We start from the raw sequence: 16,631 nt of genomic DNA, 5'->3' as shown, positions 1-16,631 counted from the left end.
AGGCCTTCCTTGGCTACCCTCTCCATAATAGTTCTCTGCCTTAATTTAGTCAGTAACCTGTATATTTCCTTCCTAACACTTAGCATCACTTGTACTCAGTTTGATTACTTATTTTTTGTCTGTTTCTTACACTAGACAGTAAGCTACAAGAGCAGATACTATGTCTGTCTTGTTCATTTTTGTGCCCTAGCACCTAAAATGGTGTCCAACACACAATAGGCATGCAGTAAATATTTACTGTGTTTCTCTCATGTAACAAGTACTGCATTAGGCACAAGGGACTTAGGGGTGACCAAAACAAAGTCCCCTTACCCTCACAGAGCTTTTTATTCTTGTGAGGGATAGAGACAAAATTAAATAATTCTAACTATTCCTCACTATGCATATCTAATTAGCTCCTGAGTTGAAAGAGCAACAGTTGGAATATCAAAGGGTGTGAGATTATCTGAATGTATTTGATTCCTAAGTTTTAGAGAGTAGTGACAACTCAGACATTGAGGAATATCAGCCCTATCTTAAAATACATTCAAATTTACTTAGTTCCTGAGTTTGTTTTGCAAGAATTGAAGAGCCGGAAATAGCTATATGTTGTATATCAAATGTGACGATGGCATGGAAAAAATAAAGCAGAATAAGAGCTAGACAGTTGGTGAGTGGGGATAGGTAGAGCGAAAATGTTATTTTATATGGGGTGGTTGAGAAGGTGACATATGAGTAAATGTCTGAAGGAAATGTTGGAATGAGGCATAAGGATATCTTCTTTTAGGCAAAACAAATAGTCTGCTTCTGCTTACCAAATTTGAGCAAGGCCAATAGGCTAGAGTGAGGTAAGGGCAGAGGGAAGTAATAAGAAGTGAAGTTTGAAGTGAGGTAGTGTGATGCCTCCAGCTTTGTTCTTTTGGCTTAGGATTGACTTGGCAATGCGGGCTCTTTTTTAGTTCCATATGAACTTTAAAGTAGTTTTTTCCAATTCTGTGAAGAAAGTCATTGGTAGCTTGATGGGGATGGCATTGAATCTATAAATTACCTTGGGCAGTATGGCCATTTTCACGATATTGATTCTTCCTATCCATGAGCATGGAATGTTGTTCCATTTGTTTGTGTCCTCTTTTATTTCGTTGAGCAGTGGTTTGTAGTTCTCCTTGAAGAGGTCCTTCACATCCCTTGTAAGTTGGATTCCTAGGTATTTTATTCTCTTTGAAACAATTGTGAATGGGAGTTCACTCATGATTTGGCTGTTTGTCTGTTATTGGTGTGTAAGAATGCTTGTGATTTTCGCACATTGATTTTGTATCCTGAGACTTTGCTGAAGTTGCTCATCAGCCTAAGGAGATTTTGGGCTGAGATGATGGGGTTTTCTAGATATATAATCATGTCTTCTGCAAACAGGGACAATTTGACTTCCTCTTTTCCTAATTGAATACCCTTTATTTCTTTCTCCTGCCTGATTGCCCTGGCCAGAACTTCCAACACTATGTTGAATAGGAGTGGTGAGAGAGGGCATCCCTGTCTTGTGCAAGTTTTCGAAGGGAAAAGTTTTCAAACTATACTACAAGGCTGCAGTAACCAAAACAGCATGGTACTGGTACCAAAACAGAGATACAGACCAATGGAACAGAACAGAGCCCTCAGAAATAATACCACACATCTACAACTATCTGATCTTTGACAAACCTGACAAAAACAAGAAATGGGGAAAGGATTCCCTATTTAATAAATGGTGCTGGGAAAACTGGCTAGCCATATGTAGAAAGCTGAAATGGATCCCTTCCTTACACCTTATACAAAAATTAATTCAAGATGGATTAAAGACTTAAACGTTAGACCTAAAACCATAAAAACCCTAGAAGAAAACCTAGGCAATACCATTCAGGACATAGGCATAGGCAAGGACTTCATGTCTAAAACACCAAAAGCAATGGCAACAAAAACCGAAATAGACAAATGGAATCTAATTAAACTAAAGAGCTTCTGCACAGCAATAGAAACTACCATCAGAGTGAACAGGCAGCCTACAGAATGGGAGAAAATTTTTGCAATCTACTCATCTGACAAAGGGCTAATATCCAGAATCTACAAAGAACTCAAACAGATTTACAAGAAAAAAACAACCCCATCAAAAAGTGGGTGAAGGATATGAAGAGACACTTCTCAAAAGAAGACATTTATGCAGCCAGCAGACACATGAAAAAATGCTCATCATCACTGGCCATCAGAGAAATGCAAATCAAAACCACAATGAGATATCATCTCACACCAGTTAGAATGGCGATCATTAAAAAGTCAGGAAACAGCAGGTGCTGGAGAGGATGTGGAGAAATAGGAACACTTTTACACTGTTGGTGGGACTGTAAACTAGTTCAACCATTGTGGAAGTCAGTGTGGTGATTCCTCAGGGATCTAGAACTAGAAATACCATTTGACCCAGCCATCCCATTACTGGGTATATACCCAAGGAAATATAAATCATGCTGCTATAAAGACACATGCACACATATGTTTATTGTGGCACTACTCACAATAGCAAAGACTTGGAACCAACCCAAATGTCCAACCATGATAGACTGGATTAAGAAAATGTGGCACATATATACCATGGAATACTATGAAGCCATAAAAAAGGATGAGTTCATGTCCTTTGTAGGGACATGGATGAAGCTGGAAACCATCATTCTTAGCAAACTATCGCAAGACAGAAATCCAAACACCACATGTTCTCACTCATAGGTGGGAATTGAACAATGAGAACACTTGGACACAGGAAGGGGAACATCACACACCGGGGCCTGTCATGGGGTAGGGGGAGTGGGGAGGGATAGCATTAGGAGATATGCCTAATGTAAATGACAAGTTAGTGGGTGTAGCACACCAACATGGCACATGTATACATATGTAACAAACCTGCACTTTGTGCACATGTACCCTAGAACTTAAAAGTATAATAAAAAAAATTTAAAAAAAAAAGAAGTGAGGTTGGAAGGAGGGAAGAAGTGTGGAGAAGAGGACAAGCAGATCGTACACATGCTATGAGCACTTTGGTTTTTACTTAGCGAGATTACAAGCTATCACTGATTTGAGTTTTAAAAGATCACTTTGGTAGCTGTTTTGAGGATAGACTATAGAGGACCGAAGCAGAAGAAAGACCTGCCTGGATGTTATTGCAATAATTGAGTTGTGCACTGATGATGCCTTGGGCCAGAGTGAATGCCACTTGTGAGAAGTGTTTGGAGTCTAGATAGGAAGATAATGCTAACAGGGTTTGCTGGTGGGTTGGATATGGAGTTTGAGAGACAGTGGAGTCAAAGATGACTTCAAGGTTTTTGTTGTGAACAATTAGAAGAATAGAGTTGCCTTGATGGAAGGTTGAACTTTTGAAATAACAGATTTCAGAGTGATATGATCCAAATGTCTTACATCATAACATTCTGTGAGAACAGGGCAGAAGAACGTGACAATTGTTCCTTTGGCAGAATTTTCTGAAGAAGGTATTGATAAGAGAATCATATTCACATCTTTTATTCTGTGATGGACTATGTTAACAATTATGAAGTCCTTGGATATTTATGCAGAGCATTCCGAAGACCTCACATAGTATTGTATGGTTGGTCTCCAGAGTATCTGAAATTTTTGCTCATGTTCATAGCTACCTGAAGCTAACCACACAGCTCGATTATTAGTCTTGGTTTAAGCCAGGCACCTTTTTGAATAAAACTGATAAACCTAACATTAATAACAAATGTTGAAGTCTCCATTATTATATCTAAATTGGTCTAACCTGTCTAATCCTGTGTGTGTAGATTTCAAAAGGAAATAAGTATCCTATGCTTATATTGCTAAAAAGCTGAACTAAATGAAATAGAAAATAAGACAGAAAGTGGTATTTTGTACTTTATTCATTCATATATTTGATTCTGGCTCATACTTTTCCAGGCACTCAACAGAATATAGCTGTTTCTTCTGCTAAAGAAAAATCATCATCCAGCGCAACAGAAAAAGTATTTAAGCAGCAAGAAATTCCTTCTGTATTTTCTAAGACATCTATTTCTCCCTTGAACGTGGTACAGGGAGCTTCAGTCAATTCCGGTTCACAAACTGCGGCCCAAGTAAGTTTGTTGTAGTTTTTAAATCATTGCTTTTTAACACTGGATTTTTTTTTCCCCGTTAATAGGAAAATTAGTCTTCAGCGTCTAGCAATTTTTCTTTTTTAATTCATTTAGCATCTAGCAATCTGAAATAATACTGTTTCCACCTCTCTATGCATTTTATGAATAGACACCTAAGACGCTAGCCAAATTTTAGATATTTCTTAGGTAGAATTTGTACTGTTTGGGTATCTTGATAGTATTAATATCAGAAGTTGTCCACCTATATAGTTTTCTTTTAAAAATCATATATTCTTGCTGATTTTCAGGTGTTCAGAAACTTTTTTTGGTATATGACTTTGATTTTTTACTTTTCATTCATCTTAAGGTTTGCACAAGACATTCTTTGGTATGTGGGAAGATAATATTAGAACTATTTAGTTTGCCTACAAAAGGAAATTAACCTTTAGCAATATTTAATACATGGATTGACAACAATATGTGTAAATTATCTATATAAAGACTTGGTGCCAATAATCTTTCCCTTTTTTTCTTTTAACTGATAAGGAACTATGCTCTGAATATCATCTCAAATATATTTTTGTTGTTGAATTGTTCTGTTGTAGGTTACAAAGGGTGTGAAGAGGAAAGCAGATACAACAACTCCTGCAACTTCAGCAGTTAAAGCAAGTAGTGAATTTTCTCCAACATTCACAGAAAAATCAGTGACACTGCCACCTATAAAAGAAAATATGCCAAAGAATGTTTTGCCAGATTCTCAGCAACAATATAATGTTGTGAAGACTGTTAAAGTAACTGAACAATTAAGGCACTGTAGTGAGATTCTTAAAGAAATGCTTGCAAAGAAACATTTTTCATATGCATGGCCCTTTTATAATCCTGTTGACGTTAATGCTTTGGGACTCCATAACTACTATGACATTGTCAAAAATCCAATGGATCTTGGAACTATTAAGGTAAATGTTGCCTTAAAAGGAAGAACTTCTTTTTCTTGATTATAAAAGTAATTCATCATTGCAAAGAAATCTTAAAATCTAGAAAAAGATGAAGGAAATTAAGATCATCCAAGTCACACTATCTGGAGTGAGTCTCTGGAAAATTTTAAAATATATCTTTTTGTTTTCTTCCACTTGAACATGTCCATGGTTCTAGGCCGGGCACAGTGGCTCATGCCTTGTAATCTTAGCACTTTGGGAGGCCAAGGCGGGCGGATCACTTGAGGCCAGGAGTTTGAGACCAGCCTGGCCATGGCGAAACCTCGTCTCTACTAAAAAAAAAAAAAAAAAAAAAAGCTGGGAATGGTGGTGCATGCCTATCGTTCCAGCTACTCCAGAGGCTGAGTCACGAGAATCACTTGAACCTGGGAGGAGGAGAGGTTGCAGTGAGCGGAGATCATCCACTGCACTCCAGGCTGGGTGACAGAGGGAAACTCTGTCTCAAAAAAAAAGATTATATGAAAACACTCTGCTTCTCTGCTTTTGTGATTTTGTTCCAGTTCTCTTTACATGGAATGTCCTCCTTCCTCATCTCTACTTGTCAAAATTCACTGGATTTTTTTTCAAAGTCTAAAAAATATGAAACAAATGTAGCAAAATTTTAACGTTTGTCAAATCTGGATGGTGGACAACTGTTTTCTGTATATTTGAATTATTTTGTAATATGAACATTTAATGTAGGTGGTCAAATAATTATTGAATTGAACTATTTGTGAATCCTGTAGTTTTTCTTTAATTTAGGAGAAAATGGATAACCAAGAATATAAGGATGCATACAAATTTGCGGCAGATGTTAGATTAATGTTCATGAATTGCTACAAGTACAATCCTCCAGATCACGAAGTTGTGACAATGGCAAGAATGCTTCAGGTGAGCTGTTACTTGTGCTCTGAAGGTGTTTTTCCTCTGAACATAGTTGAAACGTTTTTTAGAACCATAACGTAAGAGATAAAGAATAATAACTCCTACACCTCTAAGTATTAAATGGCAAAAACCACAATTACTTTTGCACCAACAAAACAGTTTATGAATTATACTTTTAAAACTGAGAGGGTTGTGTGTTTTGTTTCGTTTTGTTTTTTTGAGTTCTTGCATCCTTTAGTAGCGAATCTTTTTATGAAGCTGCCCTGCATACAAAGGAAACTGGGGAAATATTAGTGAAGAGGGGAGGTAGATAGATGATATATAGGGTTGACTAGAGCCCATGTCCCACTGAGGGGACAGTCTAAATGGCTGCAGGTAATAGAATGATCTACCAACTACAGGGCCCTTGAAAGAAGATCCCCTGTGCTGGCCGGGCGCGGTGGCTCACGCCTGTAATCCCAGCACTTCGGCAGGCCGAGGCGGGTGGATCACTAGGTTAGGAGATGGAGACCATCCTGGCTAACATGATGAAACCCCGTCTCTACTAAAAAATACAAAAAAATTAGCCAGGCATGGTGGCACCTGTAGTCCCAGCTGCTGGGGGAGCTGAGACAGGAGAATGGCGTGAACCCGGGAGGCAGAGCTTGCAGTGAGCCGAAATTGCGCCACTGCACTCCAGCCTGGGCGACAGAGCGAGACTACGTCTCAAAAAAAACAACAACAACAACAACAACAAAAACCCTATATTACTTGAGAGGTCTATCTTGCCTGAAAAAAATGGAGAAAAGTTGGTAAGTTTGGCAGGCAGAGAAGCATGAGTCTTTTTTTTTTTTTTTTTTTTTTTTGAGATGGAGTTTCGTTCTTGTTGCCCAGGCTGGAGTGTAGTGGTGCAATCTTGGCTCACTGCAACCTCCGCCTCCCGGGTTCAAGCGATTCTCCTGCCTCAGCCACCGAAGTAGCTGGGATTACAGGCATGCGCCACCACACGGGACTAATTTTGTATTTTTAGCAGAGACGGGGTTTCTCCATGTTGGTCAGGCTGGTCTTGATCTCCCCCATCTCCGGTGATCCACCCGCCTCGGCCTCCCTAAGTGCTAAGATTACAGGCATGATCCATGGCGCCTGGCCAGCATGAGTCTTAATACGTTTCTTCTGATATATCTTAAAGGAAAAAAGAATTCTGGTCAAAATATGACACTGAAATGTACTTTTTATTAAAAGCTGTGATTGCTGGATTAAATAAAAAATACAGAAAACCATAACAAACTAATTTTTCATTATAGGATGTTTTCGAAACGCATTTTTCAAAGATCCCGATTGAACCTGTTGAGAGTATGCCTTTATGTTACATCAAAACAGATATCACAGAAACCACTGGTAGAGAGAACACTAATGAAGCCTCCTCTGAAGGGAACTCTTCTGATGATTCTGAGGATGAACGAGTTAAGCGTCTTGCAAAGCTTCAGGAGCAGGTAGTTGATTGTATTGATACAAATTTTGATAACCTATGAGCTGCTAATCTATCAGGAAATTTTTTCTGCAGATTTAAAGCTGTTATAGTTAAATCGCTTCATAACTGTGGCTTTATTTACTTATTGGCAAATTTGTAATGTTTAATAGTTTTTCCTAATCAAATATTTATTATCATAAAAATCTGTTATTTTAAAAAATTATGTTATCTATTCCTAATCATGAGTGGTTGATTCTCATTGAAATGATTTATGAAATAGAGATATTTTATGGATGAGGTCTTATTCAACATTAACTGCTTTTTATGATAAAATGTTAAACTGTTCTGGAGCTCAAGTCTGAAAAATCAATGATTAAAAACTTAAGACCAACCAGGCACCGTGGCTCACGCCTATAACCCCAACACTTTGGGAGTCCAAGGTGGGAGGATTGCTTGAGCTCAGGAGTTTGAGACCAGCTTGGGCAACATAGTGAGACCATGTCTCTACAAAAAAATAAAAAAAACGAGGCAGGAGGATCACTTGAGCTTAGGAGGTTGAGGCTGCAGTGAGCCAGGATCACACCACCGCACTCCCACCTGGGTGACACAGCAAGACCCTGGCTCAAAAAACAAAAAACTTAAGACCACCTGGAAATGTTATTTATTCTTGATCTGTTGGTAGTTGAATATTTAAGTTTATGGGTTGAGCACATGATAGTTTTTGTAATTTAATATATGCCTTTTAAAAATTCAATGCATTTGTGAAATTAAATAAAAACTTGAAGGAAATGTAATAAGAAATGAATTTCACAAAAGACACTCTTGACTTTGGAGTGGCTTGATTTTTTTCTAGTTTCTTTAATTATTTAGAGACATGAATGTTTACAGATTTTTTTTCTTTTATCAGCTTAAAGCTGTACATCAACAGCTCCAGGTTTTGTCCCAAGTACCTTTCCGTAAGCTAAATAAAAAGAAAGAGAAGTCTAAAAAGGAAAAGAAAAAAGAAAAGGTTAATAACAGCAATGAAAATCCAAGAAAAATGTGTGAGCAAATGAGGCTAAAGGAAAAGTCCAAGAGAAAGTAAGTATCTTTTATTATGATAGCTTATTAAGACAATAACGATAAGTTGGACTAAATTTAGTTTTTGTTACAGTCAGCCAAAGAAAAGGAAACAACAGTTCATTGGTCTAAAATCTGAAGATGAAGATAATGCTAAACCTATGAACTATGATGAGAAAAGGCAGTTAAGTCTGAATATAAACAAACTCCCTGGAGATAAACTTGGGCGAGTAGTTCACATAATACAATCAAGAGAGCCTTCTCTGAGCAATTCCAATCCTGATGAGATAGAGATAGACTTTGAAACACTGAAAGCATCAACACTAAGAGAATTAGAAAAATATGTTTCGGCATGTCTAAGAAAGAGACCATTAAAACCTCCTGGTATGTATTTCTGCATATTAATAGAAATCGGTTTGGTATTTATGTTGGTTTTTGGTTATACTCACTTTCTTTCCTCTTAAATCACACAGCTAAGAAAATAATGATGTCCAAAGAAGAACTTCACTCACAGAAAAAACAGGAATTGGAAAAGCGGTTACTGGATGTTAATAATCAGTTAAATTCTAGAAAACGTCAAACAAAATGTAGGTGGCAGTTTTTGTTTGTTTGTATGTATGTATGTATGTATGTAGAGACAGGGTCTTGTGATGTTGCCCAGGCTGGTCTTGAACTCCTGGCCTCATGTGATCCTCCACCTTGGCCTCTCAAAGTGCTGAGATTACAGGCATGCGCGACCATGCCCAGCCTAGGTGGCAGTTTTTAAATGTTCCTGCAACTATTTAATTCTTCTGGCATTTTAATATGTTTCTCTGTTTTGTAGCTGATAAAACGCAACCATCCAAAGCTGTTGAAAATGTTTCCCGACTGAGTGAGAGCAGCAGCAGCAGCAGCAGCTCATCAGAGTCTGAAAGTAGCAGCAGTGACTTAAGCTCTTCAGACAGCAGTGATTCTGAATCAGGTTAGCTGTCCCCTTAAATATACCTCTGTTGATGGGAGCACTTTTTTTCCTGTAATATTGATTTATATTTTGAAGAAATATTTGTTACTTACCCAGAATCCATGGTTTGTATATCATGTTAATTATTTAATTGCATTTTGACAATCTTAGTATTTTCCCTAAAAGAGATACTGTGTAAGATGAAACTTCGTATTATATGTATATGACGTGTAGGTTTGTAATGCTGAAAAAAAGTTTACTCAAGGAGGGATAGTCTCAATAAATAATTTCAAATCTTAATATCAAAATATATCAGATAATAAAATAATGACCTTTACTTGTTTTATAAAATAAAAGATTATTTGAGAGCACCTTTCGCTTTACTCTCCATGATCTATCAGATCACTCTAATGTTGCAAGGTTGCCATGTTGTGATACTATGTTCTGAATTGAATAATCCTTTTGAGTTAGACCAGTCATCTCAGAAGCTGTAAATCAGATTTTTTTTTCTACTTCTTTGGTTTCTTCACTGTAGAGTATTTTCTTCCATCTATAGAAAAATGTACTTTAAATTCAGATTCTCAGCTATGCTCAAGTGCCATATTATCTTGTATAGTTTAGCAGTTGTATCAAGCTTAGGTCATTTATGTTTTCTTTGTGCTTTTCTATTAATGATTACACAGTTGATAAGTAATCACTACCCCAAGAATACTGACTTGGCAGTGGTGTTCCATCTTTATTGACCAAAAGGCAAATTCAGAATTTGGACACTGTTGTCCCTAAATTTTGCTTTATTTTAAATGAGGTGTTTCTTGTGAAATTCAGTTCTCTTTCTAAAGAAACATCTCACACAGAATATTGTGACATCAGGAATTCTTAGCATTATTAAAAGCATCCCTCTTTTTTTCAGTGTGGTAGTATGGTCTGCTGACTTGCAATACATTCTATTTAACTCTTAGTTCTGTTTAGTTTGCATTTATATGGTGCTGATTGCTGTATTTTGTTTTTACATTTCTAAAGTATGTAGTGATAAATATTTTTGGAGAATAAACAGAATTTTTACTTTGGGATTTGTCATACTAGAAAATTTAAAAATGTAGGGCTCTGATTATATAGTATTTCCTTATTTGACTTCTAAGCATAGAACAATACTGGAATAACTTAAGTTGCATTTAGTATTTTCAATTGTAATTAGCATTTGTAACTTCATCTAATAAAGCATTTGTGGTCTAGTAAGTTAGAGCACTTTGTCTTTTATTTGTAGGATAAAACTCTTACTGTTCCTGTTAGTTTGAATTATGTAATTATAATAAATGCTTCAAGTGTTAGAGGAAAAGTACAATATAATACAGAGTTTTCAATAAAGTACCTTAATTTTAATATGAGTTATCAGTTTCTGATACAATATTATTATATATTGCTTGGAGGAAAGAATGTTTATCACTAACTTGTGTTCTTAAAATAGTGCAATATATACTCTCTGTTTTTCTAACATTCTATCAGAATAACTCAGTCTCAGAATTCAAATCTTTTTTTTTTTTTTTTTTGAGACGGAGTCTCCCTCTGTCGCCCAGGCTGGAGTGCAGTGGCGCGATCTTAGCTCACTGCAAGCTCCACCTCCTGGGTTCACGCCGTTCTCCTGCCTCAGCCTCCCAAGTAGCTGGGACTACAGGCAAGCCCAGCTAGTTTTTTGTATTTTTAGTAGAGACGGGGTTTCACCGTGTTAGCCAGGATGGTCTCGATCTCCTGACCTTGTGATCCACCCACCTCGGCCTCCCAAAGTGCTGGGATGCCAGGCATTAGCCACCGCGCCTGGCCTAGAATTCAAATCTTAAAACATTGCTGTGTTGAATTTTTATTTTATGGCTGACATTTTTGTTTAATGTCATCTTTTTCAATTAAAAGGAGTTTTAAAATATATAATGTTGAAATCAAAGTAGCAAGTTTTTGTTTTTTTGGGTTTTTTTTTGAGACGGATTCTCACTCTGTCGCCCAGGCTGGAGTGCAGTGATGTGATTGTGGCCTCCTCCGCCTCCTGGGTTCAAGTGATCCTCCTACCGCAGTCTCCCAAGTAGCTGGGATTACAAGTGGATGCCACCACACCCAGCTCATTTTTGTATTTTTAGTAGAGATGGGGTTTCACCATGTTGTCCAGGCTGGTCTTGAACTCCTGACCTCAAGTAATTCTCCCTCCTTGGCCTCCCAAAGTGCTGGAATTACAGGCGTGAGCCACTGTGCCCAGCCTGAAGTGGCAAGTTTTTATATTTGAACCTACATTATGAATAGTGTACAATTTGTGACACAAGGTCAATTTGTCTTCTGATAATGTTAGTTGTTTATTTTTGAAATTTTAATTGTTTTATGAACAAACTGTGCTTTACTGGAAAAACACTTTATATATGTTATAAATTGCAAATGCAAAGACAAATGGAAAAAATTATATCTTTGCTTAATACTAAATGAAGTAATTGGACCTTTTGTCCTAATTTTTTTTTGCCTTTCTCCACATATTCTAATGTTCTAAATATCAATTTCAGTTGCAGCTGTTATTTTAAAGGCTCTTAATTTCTAGCATGTAAACTAAGAACATTTTTTACTTCCCTGGGAACAACAACACACACAAAAAAAAGCCCTGAAAATTGTGAAAAATAAGCAAGTCAAATCATATCATTAGCAATATCTACTATAAAAATAAAACACCTACTATTCTTAATTATACTAGTAACATTCTCAAGGAACAGATGGCAAATTCTATGTCAAAGTTTCAAGCATGGGCAGAATAAGGCTATTTACTAAGAAAATTTAATTTATGAAAATTAGGCACATCAGCAAAAGCTTTATCTGCTACATCAGTAAAAATTGACTGAAAATATGAATATGAAAAATAAAATATAAATATGAAAAAATAATTTAAAAAAAATTTTTTTGAGACAGGGTCTGGCTCTGTCGCCCAGGCTACAGTGCAGTGGCACGATCACAGCTCACTCCTCTGCCTCCTGGGCTCAAGCCATCCTCCTGCCTCAGCCTGCCAAGTAGCTGGGCCTACAGGTAGGTGTGTGCCACCACGCTGGGCTAATTTTTGTACTTTTTTTGACAAAAATGTATAGGGTTTCAACATGTTTCTGAGGTTGGCCTTGAACTCCTGAGCTCAAGTGATCCGCCCACCTCGGCCTCCCAAAGTGCTGGGATTACAGGTCTGAGCCACCATGCTTGGCCCATAAATATGATTTTTATTGCTTTAAAAATAATTATGATTTGGCCAGCACTGAAACTTGCAGTTGGATATCATGATTCCAGAATTCTGATTAATAGGCTTTTGATTATTTATTGAAGATAATAGGCTTTGATTATTATTATTTTATTTATTGTGTTTTGAGACGGAGTCTCACTCTGTCGCCCAGGCTGGGGTGCAGTGGCACAATCTTGGCCCACTGCAACCTCCGACTCCCGGGTTCAAGTGATCGAGTAGCTGGGACTACAGGAGCATGCCACCACACCGGCTAATTTTTTATTTTTAGTAGAGACGGGGTTTCACCGTGTTAGCCAGGATGGTCTCGATCTCCTGACCTGGTGATCCGCCCTCCTCGGCCTCCCAAAGAGCTGGGATTACAGGCATGAGCCACCGCGCCTGGCAATTTTTTTGTATTTTTAGTAGAAATGGGGTTTCATCATGTTGGCTAGGCTGGTCTCAAACTCCTGACCTCAGGTGATCTGCACACCTCGGCCTCCCAAAGTGCTGGGATTACAGGAGTGAGCCATCATGCCTGGTCTTTAGTAATTTTTTCTTAATGTAATTTTCATTTAGTATCTGTCTTCCTGGATTTTCTTATAGCAATTTGGCTATATGCAATTTTTCAAAGCAAGTCAGTCTTTTATAATGTTTGTGTCAGAGACAGAGCTTTAATTAGTTTTGCTTTTTTTTTTTTTTTTTTTTTTTTTTTTTGAGACGGAGTCTGCTCTTTTGCCCAGGCTGGAGTGCAGTGGCGCCGTCTGGGCTCACTGCAAGCTCCGCCTCCCGGGTTCACGTTATTCTCCTGCCTCAGCCTGCCGAGCAGCTGGGACTACAGGCGCCTGCCACCACGCCCGGCTAATTTTTTCTATTTTTAGTAGAGACGGGGTTTCACCATGTTAGCCAGGATGGTCTCGATCTCCTGACCTCGTGATCCGCCCGCCTCGGCCTCCCAAAGTGCTGGGATTACAGGCGTGAGCCACCGCGCCCGGCCCAAATCCTTGAAAAATGAAAATGAGAGCTCTATGGACTGGAATCAGCATGTCATTGCAAATTTTAACGTGATTTGGTTTTATTTATCTTTTTGACTGGTGTCAGCATATGCAGATAAGTCAAGAACATTTATTAAACATCGGTATAAATATAAAATCTTTTTAAATGATTTTTCATAACTAAAATCAATAAATGTCAGATCAAAGATGTAGCCAAGCCTTGAAAATGAAATCAATTCTAATGCATGTATCTTATGTTGACTAGGCTGTGCTAGTATGCACACATAAGCTATTGAGAGTTTTCTAATGCTCAACAATCTTGGGGTTACCTTGAGTGATTTATAGGGAGCAATATAACTAATAGCTTTAATCCTGTGACTAATGATACTGAGAAAAAAAAATCAAAAGGAACAGCTTATCAATAGGAGTACTTTTAATTAAAACCTTATAGGAAATAACTCCAGGAACTGTCTAAATATAAGCTCAGATACTTGATTAGTGTGAAATAGAATTTTTTCAGTGTACTTAATTTCAATTTTTACAGAGTTAAACACAAAGAAACTAAATGGTCATGACATCAGTTCACTGTTTTTCTTTAGTTGTTTAAGACTTAAAGTGAATTTGTCACTTCATCCTTTGGACTTTTTGCATTTTATCGGATTTAGTGTAATGTTCAGAGAATGAAATTTATAAGTTCTTTAAATAACATTTGTTTCTTTTTTTAAAAAACTTTCTTAGTTATGGGTGACATCAAACAGGAATAAATAAATTTGTAATTTTAGTACTACCACCTAGGTCTTCTATAGACATGACAAGGATATGATTTTTTTCATGCAAGGTTTGGAAACCGACAAACTTTGTTCAAGCCTAGATTTTAACTTTTTAGAGGAGGAGGATTTAGTAAGTGCAGGAAGTATACAAGGAAAGCCTCTAAATAATCTTTGCCATTCAAACTAGAAAGCTAAAGGTACATGACTAGAGTTTATTAAATTATTTTAGACTTTTATAAATTCCTCTTTTTTTTTTTTTTTTGGAGACAGAGTCTCACTGTTGCCAAGGCTGGAGGGCAGTGGCTCGATCTCAGCTAACTGCAACCTCTGCCTCCTAGGTTCAGGCCTTCCAATTAGCTGGGCAACAGACATGCACCACGAAGCCTGGCTAATTTTTGTATTTTTAGTAGAGAGTGGGTTTCACCTTGTTGGCCAGGCTGGTCTTGAACTGCTGGCTTCAAGCGATCTGCCTGCCTCGGCCTCCCAAAGTGCTGGGATTACAGGCATGAGACACCACGCCTGGCCTATCAATCACTTTTCTATAATCTGTCCTCTGTAACGAAAGTGTGGTTTCTTTTTCTAATTTAAAAGTCTTTGGTAATTATTTCTGCTATATATGGCATCATATTCTGTTTTTTTGTTTTGTTTTGTTTTTTTGAGATGGAATCTCACTCTGTTGCCCAGGCTGGAGTGCAGTGGTGCGATCTCGGCTCACTGCAACCTACGCTTCCTGGGTTCAAGCAATTCTCCTGCCTCAGCCTCCTGAGTAGCTGGAGCTACAGGTGCACACCACCATCTCCGGCTAATTTTTTTTGATATTTTTTAGTAGAGACGGGGTTTCGCCATATTGGCCAGGCCGGTCTCGAACACCTGACCTCATGGTCTGCCCACCTCAGCCTGCCTCAGCCTCTCAAAGTGCTGGGATTACAGGCGTGAGCCACTGCGCCCAGCCTTGTTTTTGTTTTCTGTTTTTTGTTTTTTTAAATCATATTATGTTCCTATTCAACTTTTCAAGTTTTTTAGTTCAAATTGGCTCGCTGATAATATTTAGTATCTCTGGAACATCTATCTCAGTGCTTTGATTGGTGATAGGTATTAAGTAAACTCTTTAATCAAATCTCTATGATTGCAGATCTTTTTTTAGTTCTATGGGTTTTTTTTGTTTTGTTTTGTTTTTTTGAGACAGAGTCTCGCCGTTTCACCCAGGCTGGAGTGCAATGGCACACTCTCCACTCACTGCAACCTCTGCCTCCCGGCTTCAAGCAATTCTTCTGCCTCAGCCTCCTAAGTAGCTGGGATTATGGGCACCTGCCACCACGCCCGGCTAATTTTTGTATTTTTAGTAGAGATAAAGTTTCACAATGTTGACAGGCTGGTCTGGAACTCCTGACTTGGTGATCCACCCACCTTGGCCTCCCAAAGTGCTGGAATCACAGGTGTGAGCCACCGTGCCCGACCTATGGTTAACTTTTTTTGACAGTTTAAAATGAAAACTTTGGTAACAAAGTTTTATATTGAGTTTTTGGGGGAGATATGAAATTAGAACATTTATAATTAGAATATATGCCACAGTATGCATTTGTTTAATAGTGCATATGTTATCCACTTTGATCCTCTTAAGGTAGGTGTATACATGCTGTCATACTTCCCTAGAGAAATTAGTTGGCAATGTGTAAGTTGTCATTATTGTTATCGATTTTATTTTTATTTATTTATTTATTTATTTATTTTTTTGAGACGGCATCTTGCTCTGTCATCCAGGCTGGAGTGCAGTGGCACCATCTTGGTTCACTGAAACCTCTGCCTCCCAGGTTCAAGTGATTCTTGTGCCTCAGCCTCCCGAGTAGCTGGGATTACAGGTTTGCACCACCACGCCCAGCTAATTTTTGTATTTTTGGTAGAGGGAGGCGTTTCACCAGGTTGGCCAGGCTGGTCTCAAACTCCTGACCTCAGGTGATCAGCCTGCCTTGGCTTCCCAAAGTGCTGGGATTACAGGTGTGAGCTACCATGCCCGGCCTTGTTATCGATTTTAATTGATGTTTGCTAGCACTGATAGAGCTTCTTCACTAATTGAAATATGGTTGTAGTTTGGTAGTGAAAATATGTACATTTGTCTTTTAATTTCAAAGGCCAGGAACTCATGAATAAGCATATATATGTAGTTTTAGTTTATTATGCTCTTAAAAAGTCAATTATGTAAGATTAGAATGAGAAGCAAAATGCTGAGAC

At 37.9% G+C, this 16,631-nt stretch overlaps 1 protein-coding gene across 25 annotated transcripts in view; it reads left to right on the top strand.

The window, feature by feature from the left end:
- The window catches only part of BRDT (bromodomain testis associated), a 64,924-nt gene that overhangs the window by 22,895 nt on the left and 25,398 nt on the right, over nucleotides 1–16,631 (top strand). For all 25 annotated transcript variants that reach the window (XR_010152352.1, XR_010152356.1, XR_010152357.1 and 22 more), the window contains 8 exon segments: nucleotides 3,931–4,103; nucleotides 4,709–5,059; nucleotides 5,840–5,968; nucleotides 7,246–7,434; nucleotides 8,320–8,492; nucleotides 8,566–8,855; nucleotides 8,945–9,058; nucleotides 9,295–9,432. Coding sequence is in view for 20 of the 25 variants with exons in the window: in XM_016926057.3 (XP_016781546.1) it covers nucleotides 3,931–4,103; nucleotides 4,709–5,059; nucleotides 5,840–5,968; nucleotides 7,246–7,434; nucleotides 8,320–8,492; nucleotides 8,566–8,855; nucleotides 8,945–9,058; nucleotides 9,295–9,432 (1,557 nt within the window). In the remaining 5 variants the exon portion in view is untranslated.

Source organism: Pan troglodytes, chromosome 1 (genome assembly GCF_028858775.2).
Source record: "Pan troglodytes isolate AG18354 chromosome 1, NHGRI_mPanTro3-v2.0_pri, whole genome shotgun sequence".
Classification (NCBI taxonomy): Eukaryota; Metazoa; Chordata; class Mammalia; order Primates; family Hominidae; genus Pan; species Pan troglodytes.
The sequence above is the reverse complement of the archived record's forward strand: the minus strand, read 5'-3'. Positions and strand labels throughout refer to the sequence as shown.